Below are 12,657 nucleotides of genomic sequence, written 5' to 3' on the forward strand. Positions count from 1 at the left end.
ACGTTGACACGTGCTTGACCTCAGCCCTTCTCCTCTCTTTGCTAATGCACCAACAAGCACTGATATCTCTCTGGAGCATTATCATTTGGCTGTTAGCGCAACTAATAACAACCCTTCATTTGAACTGATGAAGTTTTATTAAATAAAAACATGTAATAATCCTGGCAGTAATGAAAGGAGAATGGAAGTAGACAGCATCCTGTTTTTAATGGCGAGAGCATGCTGAGTCTGCATTATAGGTATTGGGTTTCCAGAGGGAGAAGGGGCACCTGAATGGGGCTGATCAGTATTCTGTTAGCAAACGGACTTTAAGAGTGGGCATTTTTGATTGCCTGGCTTGCTCACTGTGGATTGGCTGCAGGCTGAGGAGGAGTTAGGGTGGAAAAAAGTGTTCCCACTCCAGGCCTTGCCCCATGATGCCGCTTTCCTGGGAAGTCTTTCGTCAGGTCCAAGCTGTCAGTAGCCTGGGGGCCTGCGGTCAGTGGCAAAACAGAACCATGGGGAACCAGATTTTCTCCAGGAAAGCTGGGATCAGGCATTCTGTTTCTCCTAGAGGTGCGGGAAGACTCTTCTAAGCCTCCACTCTAGCCCTGGGCCTTGAGTAGATTTCCTCATTCTGCTTTGTATGGCCCACACTCTGCCTCCCCATTCCCTCTCCTCCCCCTACCCCAGCTGTTTTGTACCAAGAGCAGTCTAAGCTGTCCCTCTACATATGTCCCCTTTGCTGGCTGGTATCATGTCATAAACACAGGTTGAGGAGCAGTTGCTTTAAGTTTATATTCAACAGGATTTTGATCCACTAAATTCTTTGGGGTCACATGTTTGTGGTTTTATGTCATATAAAATAACTCATTAAATTTTTTCTAGATCTGTGATGCAATTAAATACACAGGATTTTCACTTGATCTTAGCCAAAAGGCCGAGAAGCGATTAATACACAGGATTTTCTTACAAAGGCCACAGTGTTCTACCAATAATGCTGTGATGTCCTAGATGCATCAAAGCTTTTAGACCTCCTAAAACTATTAGATTAAACCATATGAAACAGCCAGTATTGGGTCATTTTTGACTTATAAGAATAGGTTCCTATGGTTCAAATTTCAAACTAAGGCATTAAAGATACTGTATTTTTGTTTTTGGGAGTGTTAGTTGTTGGTTTTTTCGGTCTTTGATTTTTTAAATGTTCCTGTCTAATAGCCAGATTTCTCCTTTGCGTACTGTGGTGTAGCAAAATGGAAATGTTTGGTAAGTGACTGATCTGGGATTCTTGGTGATAAACATCTTCACTGCTTGTGTAAAGATGGGTATGGCATGTTCTGCCTTCAGAGGGAGACTTCCTGTGTCCATCTAGGACTCCCTGAGCCTGACTGTAGAGACTTTTGGGTGGAGTGCTGTCTTGAGGGGCAGCCTGAAGCCACGTGAGTTTGCCTTCTAGCACTTCAAGGGGCTCTGGTGGCAACTAGCCGCAGGCCTGGGTACTAGGTAAATGTCAGATTCTGAGGCTTGCTGCTCTTGTGTTCATAGCCAGAGATTTCTGGTATTCTTAGTTGAGACTGTTCCAGAAGTTTAACTTGTGTCTTCTTACGTACATATGGGAAGGGAGAAGGTATCCATTCTCTGGAATAGCTTAATTTCATACCTTTTTATAGCATCTGTAAGTTGAGCCAAGGCAACATTTTCAGATGCTTCCTTAAGGGAAACATACAGACCTATGGAAAAGTGATAAAACATTTTGGAACCATGTAATTATTGGAGTCCTGAAGGAAATACTTGTTTTGGATCTCACAGTGGCGATACATTTGCTTTCTTTAGGGGAACATGATTGCCAACATAAGCATTTATCTTAGCTAACAGATAGTTTAGTTAGAAACAGTTACTAATGTCAGTTACCATTGTGTCTTTCCCCTCCCCCAACTAAAATAATAATAATAATAATAATAATAATAATAATAATAGATCAGTAGTTTCTTTTCCAGTATCTCTTCAATGAAACAGCTGTCCAGAATGGCCCACTTGGGTGTTCCTCCAAAACATGTCCATTGGTTTACGGTAAAGCCCAAAACTAGATCATTTTACCTAATCAACTTGAGTGAGATTAGCAGAAGACAAACACTTAATGATAAAATAATAATTTCCTACTTTAAATTAGAATAAAATTGAGAAATAGACATTTGGGAAAGAAAATTTAAGAGCACTGTAGTTCATAATTACAAAGATGGCCTTTGTTGTAAACTTCTTTCTCAATTTAAACTTTTTGAAGTACCAGACAATTGTTGATTATATGCAATTTATTTATTTATTTATTTGTTTGTTTGTTTATTTATTTATTTATTTATTTATTTGATTTTATTTATTCATGAGTGACACAGAGAGAGGCCGAGACACAGGCAGAGGGAGAAGCAGGTTCCATGCAGGGAGCCCGACATGGGCTCTCGATCAGGCCCTGGGCTGAAGGTGGCGCTAAACCGCTGAGCCTCTCAGGCTGCCCAATTATGTGCATTTTAACTGTACCTTTCACATACTTAGTTATGAAACATTTTTGGGATTTTTGTTTTCTTCAGTGGATAGGTTTCTAGTAGGAAAACATGCTTCCCTGTTCAGTATCCTGTGTTAAAACATTTTGTAAATACTTGCTTATTTTCATAATCCTAAAGGAAATGTTTTTCAAGTCCAGAACAGAGTTCTGTTATCTAGGCGGTTTCCAGTTGTGGTGAGTAGAATACTAATGTTCAATTGGGTAGTAATAAGAGTTGTATGAAAACATTCCCTGCTTGTAGTATCTCCCCCAATCCCCTAATTGTATTTTTGAAAATATGTATAGGAGGGGACCTCGGTGGCTCAGTGGTTCAGCATCTGCCTTTGGCTCAGGTCGTGATCCCAGAATCAAGACCTGTGTCAGGCTCCCCACAGGGAACCTGCTTCTCCCTCTGTCCGTGTCTCTGCCTCTCTCTGTGTCTCTCATGAATAAATAGATAAAATACTTAAAAAAAAAAAAGAAAATATGTATAGGAAAACTTCCAGATCATTTAATTGGCTCATTATATACTAATCTACCTTAAAAAGATGGTGTGGCCTCTCTGCAAATTCTAGACTGTCATACTAGAGATCATTCAGGGCATGAGTGTTTGTTACTCCATCTGTGATAGAGGTATAGACAGCATTTACCAGTGAACCTCTGTACTGTATGTTGTGTATTGATTTTTGATCTGGTATGTCTTATTCTGTAACAATATATATTTAATGCAGTATGTGCACTTAAAAACCCAATTTTAATAATTTCTCATAACAACTCCCCTCTGAGATCATTTTGTTGCTGTCTACTGCAACTGCATCTCTTGAATTCTTGTTAATGTTTCATCAGTGGTATTTAAGAAGTACTCTGTAGACGTTAAATTTGGGAAACAGTGAAATGATTCATAAAATGACCCCATTAAAAAAACACAACTCTTCAGTTGCACTTTTACCATTAGTTATATATATCTAAATGTAGGTGGATATTTAATGATTTTTTTTTTTAAGACTTTAAGTAATCTATACACAACATGGGGCTTGAACTTAGAACTCGGAGATCAAGAGTTGTATGTGCTACTGACTGAGCCAGCCAGACGCTCCAAGGATATTTAATGATTTCTGATAAAGCGTAAATGTTAGTAAATGCCTGGAAACCAGGTCCTCTCCCCTCCCCCAACAATGTGACCATCACTGGTGGTTGGTTGGTTTGTTTTCTGCCTCACCAAGTTTTCCTTATGTGTAAGCTTTATGGTATAAGCTGCTTGAAACCACGTAAGTGACAGGTTTCTATAAACTGATGTCCTAGAGATAAAAGTGTTGCACTGACAACTTTTATTTTTTTAAAGATTTTATTTTATTTTTTCCAAGTCATCTCCATGGCCAGTGTGGGGCTGGAACTCACAACCCCAATATCAAGAGTGGTGTGCTTCACTGACTGAGCCAGCTAGGAACCCCACTTTCAACATTCTTTAAACATGCAGTGGCATTAACTACATTTATGTTGTGCCACCGTCACTACCATACATCTTCTGAACTTTTTCGTCTTTCCAAACTGCAACTCTGTACCTAATAAACAATAACTCTCCTTTTACTCCCTCCCCCCATATTCCAGAAACCATGATTCTACTTCCTGTCTCTCTGAATTTGCCTGTTCTAGGCACATCATATAAGTGGAATCATATAATGTTTATCCTTTGTGTCTGGTGTATTTCACTTCGCATAATATTTTAAAGTTCTGTCCATGTTGTAACATGTTGGTACCACTTAAAAATTATTTAAATTCAATTTAGTTAACATAGGATATTACTAGTTTCAGGGGTAGGATTTAGTGTTTCATCAGTTGCATATGACACCCAGCGCTCATTACATCATGTGCCCTCCTTAATGTCTTGCATCCCGCATTACACCATCCTCCCAACCTCTCCCCTCCAACCACCCTCAGTGTGTTTCCTATAGTTCAGAGTCTCTTATGGTTTTCCTCTCTCGGTTTTCTTCTTCTTCTTCTTTTTTTTTTTTTTTTTTAAGATTTTATGTATTTATTTGAGAGAGAGAGAGAGAGAGAGACAGAGATAGCGACAGAGAGCAAGAGTGGGGAGGAGAGAGAGAAGCAGGCTCCCCACTGAGCAGGGGGCTCGATGTGGGGCTCAGTCCTAGGACCCTGAGATCACAGCTTGAGCCGAAGGCAGATGTTTAACCAACTGAGCCACCCAGGTGCCCCAGCTTCCCTCTCTGTTTTTATCTTATTTTATTTTTCCTTCCTTTCCCCTGTGTTCATCTGTTTTGTTTCTTAAATTCGGCGTGAGTGCAATTATATGGTATTAATCTTTCTCTGACTTATTTCACTTAGCATAATACCTTCTAGTTCCATCCATATCATTACAAATGGCAAGAGTTCATTCTTTTTGATGACTGAGTAATATTCCAATGTATATCTATACCACACCTTTATGTATTCATCTGTCGATGGACATCTGGGCTCTTCCCATAGTTTGGCTATTGTGGACATTGCTGCTATAAACATTGGGGTGCAGGTACCCCTTTGAATCACTGTTTTTGTATCCTTTGGATAAATACCAAGTAGTGCAGTTGCCAGGTCATGGGTTAGCTCTTATTTTTAACTTTCTGAGGAACCTCCTCCATACTGTTTTCTAGCACCTCTGCACCAGCTTGCATTCCCACTAACAGGGGAGGAGGGTTCCCCTTTCTCCATTCTCCATTCTTACCAACATCTGTTATTTCCTGAGTTGTTAATTTGAACCTTTCTGACTGGTGTGAGGTGGTATCTCATTGTGGTTTTGATTTTTGTTTCCCTGAGGCTGAGTGGTGTTGAGCATTTTTTCATGTGTCTGTTGGCCATTTGTATTTCTTCTTCTGACAACTATTTTCTTAAACTTAGTTTTAGTACCACTTAGTAAGATTAGAATAGGGAAGGACAGTTACCTTGCCTGCTTTCATAATTATAGCTTTCAATAAGTGAGGGCCAGAAAATTAGAACACTGTATTTTCAGATAAATATAAGACTATGCTATCTTCTCTGTGGTAAGGTTTTCAAGCCTTTGAAATTCTAAGACTACTCAGATATATATATTAATTATACTTTGATTTTGGGTTAGGAAAACATATTCAGAAAGATTGTCATTCAAAGGTTTATAATGATACTATGAACAAACAACACTTTACTGAAGATATAGCATTAGCAATGTTAGTAACACCTTTTGAGGTTTCTTTATCCACAGAATAAATAGATTCTGGTAAAAATCTAATGTCATCGAGCACTCATTATGTGCCAGGCACTGTGGTAAGTGGTTTACCAATATTTAAAAAAAAAATTTAAGTGGCTTTGAAAGTTGACATTATGCTATAATTTTATATTTGGAACATGAACTGTTTGGGTTAAAAAATCTTCATGCAAATTCCTATAAACAAATTGAGTATGGATGTGCAGTGGGTGGTTTTTCAGCTTAAATATCTCAGCTGGATTTAATTACCTTAAGGGATAAGGCTCCATGATGGGCCAGTGGCTTACCAAATTATTTTTCATTTTCTGGAACTCGATGTCACTAAAGGTTAATGCATCCCCTTTCTCTGTTAGAGACCCGAGTTAAAATCCATTTTAGAGCATAAGTGTAAATGAATTTGCTGTTGTTTTTCCTCCTCGGGGACACGGTGGTCATTTTGTGACGCTGCTTTTCCATTTGGAATCATTGGCAGCTCACATGAGGCCCAGGGGCCCTTGTCCCAGGGGCAGTTGCAAGTCAGCATGAAAATGCGGGCTGCAAGGGGGCAAGGCTGGCCCAGAGCTTGTCACTTTTTTCATGCTTTGATTCTTTCTTGGTTAACTTAGGGAAACTTACTTGCTACTGACATTTTATTATAGCACATCTTGTAACAAGTGATGTGTTTTGTGGGTAAGCCATTGCATTTCCCTCCCCATCTCAGGCCAGTTTGTATTTGGTGGCTCCCAGGCTTTCTGTATTTGCTGTCCACCTGCTCCCAAATGACTGTGTATATTGGTGTAGGGCTGTGATCAACACTTCGGGACATTGGTATGTTTCATGGCTTTTATTATCTATTACTTTTATATAAATGCCATACTTTTTAGGAGCATGTTTATATCCCTAATTATATTTATTATTTTTACCCTGAAGTATTATTAGTTACTGCCTTTATTTGTACCTTTTAGGAATATTTACAAGTATAACCTAAGCAGGGAATGGTCATAGCATAGGAATCCCTTTGCGAAGCTTCATGGGGCTCTTTTCCCTCTGAGTTCAGCTTGTGTCCTCTCTTTTCTATTACTACTACTGCTACTATTACTATTATTATTGCATCCTTTGTATTTCTTTCTTGCTTTTATTTTTCTCCTAAGGAATAGTACCTAGAGTATACTCTTCACTTTGTTACTTTCTTTTAAGAAAATCTAGATTTTAGGGTGCCTGGGTGGGTCAGTCAGTTTAGCATCTGACTCTTGATCTCAGCTCAGGTGTTGATCTCAGGGTTGTGAGTTCAAGCCCCATGTTGGGCTCCACACTGCATGTGGAATCTACTTAAAAAAAATATATATGTATATATATATTTAAAAAAATATATATCTGGGGCAGCCACAGTGGCTCAAGGGTTTAGCGCCGCCTTCGGCCTGGGGCGTGATCCTGGAGACTCAGGATCGAGTCCCACATCGTGCTCCCTGCATGGAGATGGCTTCTCCTTCTGCCTGTGTCTCTGCCTCTCTCTCTCTCTCTCTCTGTGTATAAATAAATAAAATCTTTAAAATATATGTGTGTATATATATCTATATCTATATATTTCTTAAAGAAAAACATAATCTTACATACATGAATAAATGGGATCATGTAATTAACATAGTTTTGTTTTGTTTTTTTCCTTTGCGGTTAACTGCTTTGGTTTCAAAGTGGGTTTTTCCCTCTCTGAATTCCTTTTATTCATTTGTTGTAGGCCTTCCCATGCCATTTTTATTCATCCAGTCTTTTTTTGTCTTAAGATCTCCCAAATCATACTTAATACTAGGAGTATTTCCCTCTCCGTAGTTTATCTCCTATTTACCACTCATGTCCCATTTTTTTCTATTGAAATGGATCAGCCAAGGAGAGAGGTGATGACTGCTGTTTTCTCCTTGTAACATTATGTAAAATGGGTGTTGCCCTGTGTGTATGTGTGTATGAGAAAAAGCAAGAGAGATACATATCTCACTATAGGTAGACACACATACAGATTTAGGCTGACCAAACTCTGACTCATGATCACCTTGAGAATTATTTAAAAATGTATGTAGTGTCCTTTTATTTAGTCTTAGTCTTAAAAAGCTAAATTTGATTAAAAGTTTATTTAAATCATTAGTAAGTGGACTTCCTGTGAGAATATGAATGGATGAATGGTATAATTTAATTGGGAAGGTCATTTAACTTGTGTCTGGTAACAGGCAATGCATGTGGAAATAAATAACATGTACAGCTTTGCAGCACTTTAGATGTCTTCATGTTTATTATGTTCTTTGTTATTTCACTTAGATGTTAGACCCTTCAAAGGCAGAACTAGGCCTCCCCACCTGATACTCTTCAAAGTGTGATGTATGTTGATAAGGTTCTGGTAAACTCTCTTTTTTATACCATATCTTTTAAAAATGTGGTCATCTTGTTTTACAAAATAAAGTCTCATAGTCTCATAAAAGAAAGTCTCAAATAAAAATAGTCTCATTTTTCTAATATTGAGAGGTTTTATAGTTGTCCTACTTAATCATTTTTCCCCTCCCCTTCAGGTGTCAGCAGTCGAGTCCTTGGAGGGCCCCCTGCTCCAGGTGGAGGGATTGAGTGACCTTAGGTTGGAGCTTCATAGCAAGAAGATGAACCTCCATTTGGTTCTCATAGATGAATTGCACCGGCACCTGTACATCAAATCCACTAGCCGAGTCGTGCAGCGTAACAAGGAGAAAGGGAGAGTGAGGTTGGTTAAAGAGGCTCTTGGCTACCGTGTCTTGTGGTGGTGAATTTGAAGGAATGTTATTTGTTTCCTACAGTCCTATTGTCTCCTCCTCCTCCTCCTCCTCCACATCTCTCCCTCTTCTCCACTTCCTCTCCCACCTTCATTCCTTCATTGCGTTTATTATGATCCTTTAATGTAAAGATAAGAAACATTTGCTGTGGGGCCTTTATACTGGATCAGAGATGCTCTGGTGTATCTCAGAAGGAAGAGAAAAAAGATCCTTAAATTGTGTAGTACAGTCAGTGTAATGTAGAAACATAAGTGCATGAACTGAAGTTAAAAGACTATTACTTGGGGTTGTGTTCATCTTTGGACAATCTTCTTTCTGGAATAGTTCTGGAGAGCTTCAAAGAGAACACTTTTCTTTTATCCCTGGGCCGATCTTAGCATAGACCTATACTTAAGAACTGGCGTGTGGACTCAAGAAATTCGTTAGGTTAGTCTAGACCTGGTAGGAAGTAAGGCAAGATCTTAAAGACAGTTAAGACAGTAGAATACTGACATTTCTAACATGTATCAGATAGCTGTGCATGTCTTTCCAACATTCCTTTAAAATAGCTGTAAGATCTTTTCAGAGGGCAGTTTAGCAGTATCTGCTGAAATGCACGTGCTCATATTTTTTCATCCAGCTGTGGCCAAAAGGAGCACTGGAAGCAATGCATGCTGGGAAATGAAGTCTTTGAAATCCTATCCTGTTCAGACAAAAATTGCCAACTTTGTGCGTGATGCTTCAATTTAGTCCGAGACCCTGACAGAAAGAGAAGTTTCTATCTCATTTCTACAGATGGGCACTAGAAAATCTTCTGCCGGGCACACAAATTGACCTGAGGGTTAGGTACTGGAGACTTAACTTCAACACTGGATCTGGATAGTATGTTAACTCCTTAGTGTAGAGTAGTGTTGGGCCAGTGCTAAGGAAATTCCTTCCATAGTGTGTGGTGGTAAATAGCAGGTCTGAATAGATTTATTCCCATGTAGGGATTAAAAAAAAAACAACAATCAAAACTACTCTGGGTCCTATGAAGATACTCTATAACATAAGGGAAAAATAAGCATTACCTTGAAGTCTCAGAAAAGAGCATTTATTTGAGAAAACAATTTTATAAATCAAAACAGGAAAATTTAAGATGCTTGAGTTCTTCAGAAGATGCAAGATGATATAATAGATTATTCAGAATGATTACTCTTTCTTCCGCTGTAGTGGGAGGAGAATACTTCCTGATCTTTGATTTGTTTTGTGGTTTTTTAGGGAGAGGGAAGGGAGGCTTGCTTTTGCTTACTTGTTAACATGTGAACAAGGAGAGGCCCAAAATGTGCCTGTGGCAGAGAGCATGCCCTCTTGTGCCTTTGCCATTGGCCAGATGGTGTTAGGTCCAGAGGAGGATGAGGACCCCCTGGAACTGAACTAAGATCAGTTTAGCCTCCTGGCCTGGATCAGCCAACCACCAAAATACATGCTGAATTGTTGAACATAACTGAGATCTTGTGGTTGTATGCACAAGCATATGGTTTCTATGAAAAGTTAAGGGAGAGCTGTAAGAATGGAATTGGTAGAGATGCAAAAAGAACTAATGAAAACATGAGCAAGATATAAGAATCAATGAAATAAAGTAGAGAAATTCAATCTTTGCTTAAACCATTAAAGAGTTGTATCGGTGATAGGGAAGGAAAAGTTTCCTCATCATGAAGAGGAAAAACAGAAGGTGATAGAAAGATAGTAGATGTGAAAGTTGGAGAACAGTGATTTTAGTTATTCTGGAGAACAACAATAACATGATAGTGTTTGGGGCTGAATTTTGCCTCCCTAAAATTGGGGTATGAAAGTTCTAAGTGCTAGTACCTCAGACTGTGACTAGGTTTGGAAATAGAGTCTTTTCAGAGGAAAGAAGTTAAGATGAGGTCATTGGAGTGGACCCTACTCCAGTGTCTGTCTAAGAGGAAATTTGGATATAGACTTGCCCAGAGGGAAGATCTTGTGAAGATGTAATGCAACATAAGGAAAGAGTCCTCAGAAGAAACCAACGTTTTCAACACTTTGATCTTGACTTCTGGTCTCCGGAACTGTGAGAAAATAAATTTATGTTGTTTAAGCCACTCAGTCTGGGGTACCTTATTATGGCAGCCCTAGCAAATGAATACAGAGAGAAATAGAGGCAATAATTACAGTGTAAATAAAGAAGCCTACTTTAAAAAAAAAAAAAAAAAGAAACCAACACAAACCCCAATCCAAAAGACCTTGGTCTGAAAATCAAAAGTATTTAAGTTAAAATTAATGAAAAGACTTATTCTTAGATGGGATCAGGAAATCTTTATGAATTTTGAAAAATTTCTGTAAGGACTAGGAAGAAAAATTATCTCCTGAGACAGAGATGGTTATTTGACCACCTGATGCCTAGTTGTTCCTTCTTCATTTTTAATGACAACCCTTATTTTGTTCATAGGAACTAACAGGCTATATTACTCATCCTCCTGCATAGCCTAAGGTGAGACTTTTGCTTGCAAGCTTTTGAATCTGGGCTCATAGGAAAATTCATTAAAGGTTCCAGCCAAACTGGTATGCTCGCTCTTTTACCCTTCACTTTCTTCTTTTAATTCCTGTCAGGGACATGGATTGGTACCATCAAACCATCTTGAATACTAGGTGATCTTGAGTATGGAAGGCATATCCTAAACTCTTTGATGGCGTGGCTCCTCCTGTATATCCCTAAATGGATGAGAGGAAGGAAAATTTTTATTATATTCAGGTACTCAGGCCACTGCTCTTTTGAGTCTTCAATTTTATACAGTTAAACCTAGGCCTGATAAATAGGAGCAAAACCCAGGATCACCAGGATTTGCTGAACATGAAATGCCAGAAGATCATGGAACAGAGTCTACAGAGTGTTGAATGGAAAAGAGTTGGGACCAAAGGTTTCTATATACCCAGCCAAATGGACAGGGATAAACATGGGTAGCAGACAGACATCCTCAGATACAAATTAACATCAGAAAGAAGTAGGGTTTTTTTGAGTATTTGAAAAATATTCAAATATGATACAAACCACAATCAGCAACTTGAGAACAATAAAGTTGTAGGTAGTTTGAAACTACTGTAAGGACCACACGGCATTAAATATGTAAATTGGCATTTAAATAACTGATGTATTTTGGCAAAATCAAAAATAAAGCTGAAGCTATTTTTGAAAAAGGTCTATGTGGTCAAAGGATACTCCATAATAAAGGGGATTCATATCTCCATATTAAGTTTGAGACTCAGAACTTTGGACAGGCAGGACATAAAAAGGAATGCTAATTCTTGTATAAGATGAATCAGAAGTTCTGGATTTGAATAATGGGAAAAGTGTTTAATTTCGTGTTTATTAAGCTAGATATATATATTTAAAGATTTCTATGTTGAAAATCATTAGAAGAGAAGCAAATAAAATATTATCTAGTACAAAGGATTATCTATTAGCCAGTGTTTTAGCTTGCAAGTAGCAGAAGTCAATCCTGATAAATAAGGAAAGGAATTAAGTGGGAAGTGGTAAGGTAGGTCATAGAATTTAAGGGAAGGAAGACTGTAAAATCAGGCTCTAAAGTCAGGAGGGACCAGGGGAGCTGAAGCAGCTGGGCACACATCATCGACAAGCCTTAGGGAAGGGTCTGATTGGGTTGTTGCCCTTCTGTCACCATGCCTGTGGTTGCTGGATTTTTCACTTTCAGGCCAGTGACCTCTAAATGTCTTTGCATCTGTCCTTATTCCCTCAAGATTCAGAGTCCTTGGTGGAAGCATCTGAGACACGTCTGGCCTCCTTTAACTTTTACAGTAGGAAGTTGGGCTCTCTTCTTTGCTTTTTTTTTTTTTTAGATTTTATTTATTTATGAGAGGCACAGAGAGAGAGGCAGAGACATAGGCAGAGAAAGAAGCAGGCTTATTCAGGGAGCCCGATGTGGGACTCGATTCCAGGACTCCAGGATCACGCCCTGGGCCTAAGGCAGGTGCTAAACTGCTGAGCCACCTGGGTGTCCCTTCTTCTTTGCTTTGACCCAGACAATGGAAGGTCTTTCCAAACACAAAAACTGTTCCATTTGTTGGTATCCAAAGACAAACACAAACACTCAACAACAAATTTCTACTGTGGGAGAGAACAAAAAAAATCACATGAAGGC

At 38.8% G+C, this 12,657-nt stretch overlaps 1 protein-coding gene across 4 annotated transcripts in view; it reads left to right on the forward strand.

The window, feature by feature from the left end:
* The window catches only part of EXOC4 (exocyst complex component 4), a 755,174-nt gene that overhangs the window by 43,086 nt on the left and 699,431 nt on the right, over positions 1 to 12,657 (forward strand). For all 4 annotated transcript variants that reach the window (XM_041727473.1, XM_041727474.1, XM_041727476.1 and 1 more), the window contains exon 4: positions 8,285 to 8,469. In XM_041727473.1, the coding sequence (XP_041583407.1) occupies positions 8,285 to 8,469 (185 nt within the window). The remainder of the gene's footprint in view (positions 1 to 8,284; positions 8,470 to 12,657) is intronic.

The sequence above is a fragment of the Vulpes lagopus genome, chromosome 13 (genome assembly GCF_018345385.1).
Source record: "Vulpes lagopus strain Blue_001 chromosome 13, ASM1834538v1, whole genome shotgun sequence".
Taxonomy (NCBI): domain Eukaryota; kingdom Metazoa; phylum Chordata; class Mammalia; order Carnivora; family Canidae; genus Vulpes; species Vulpes lagopus.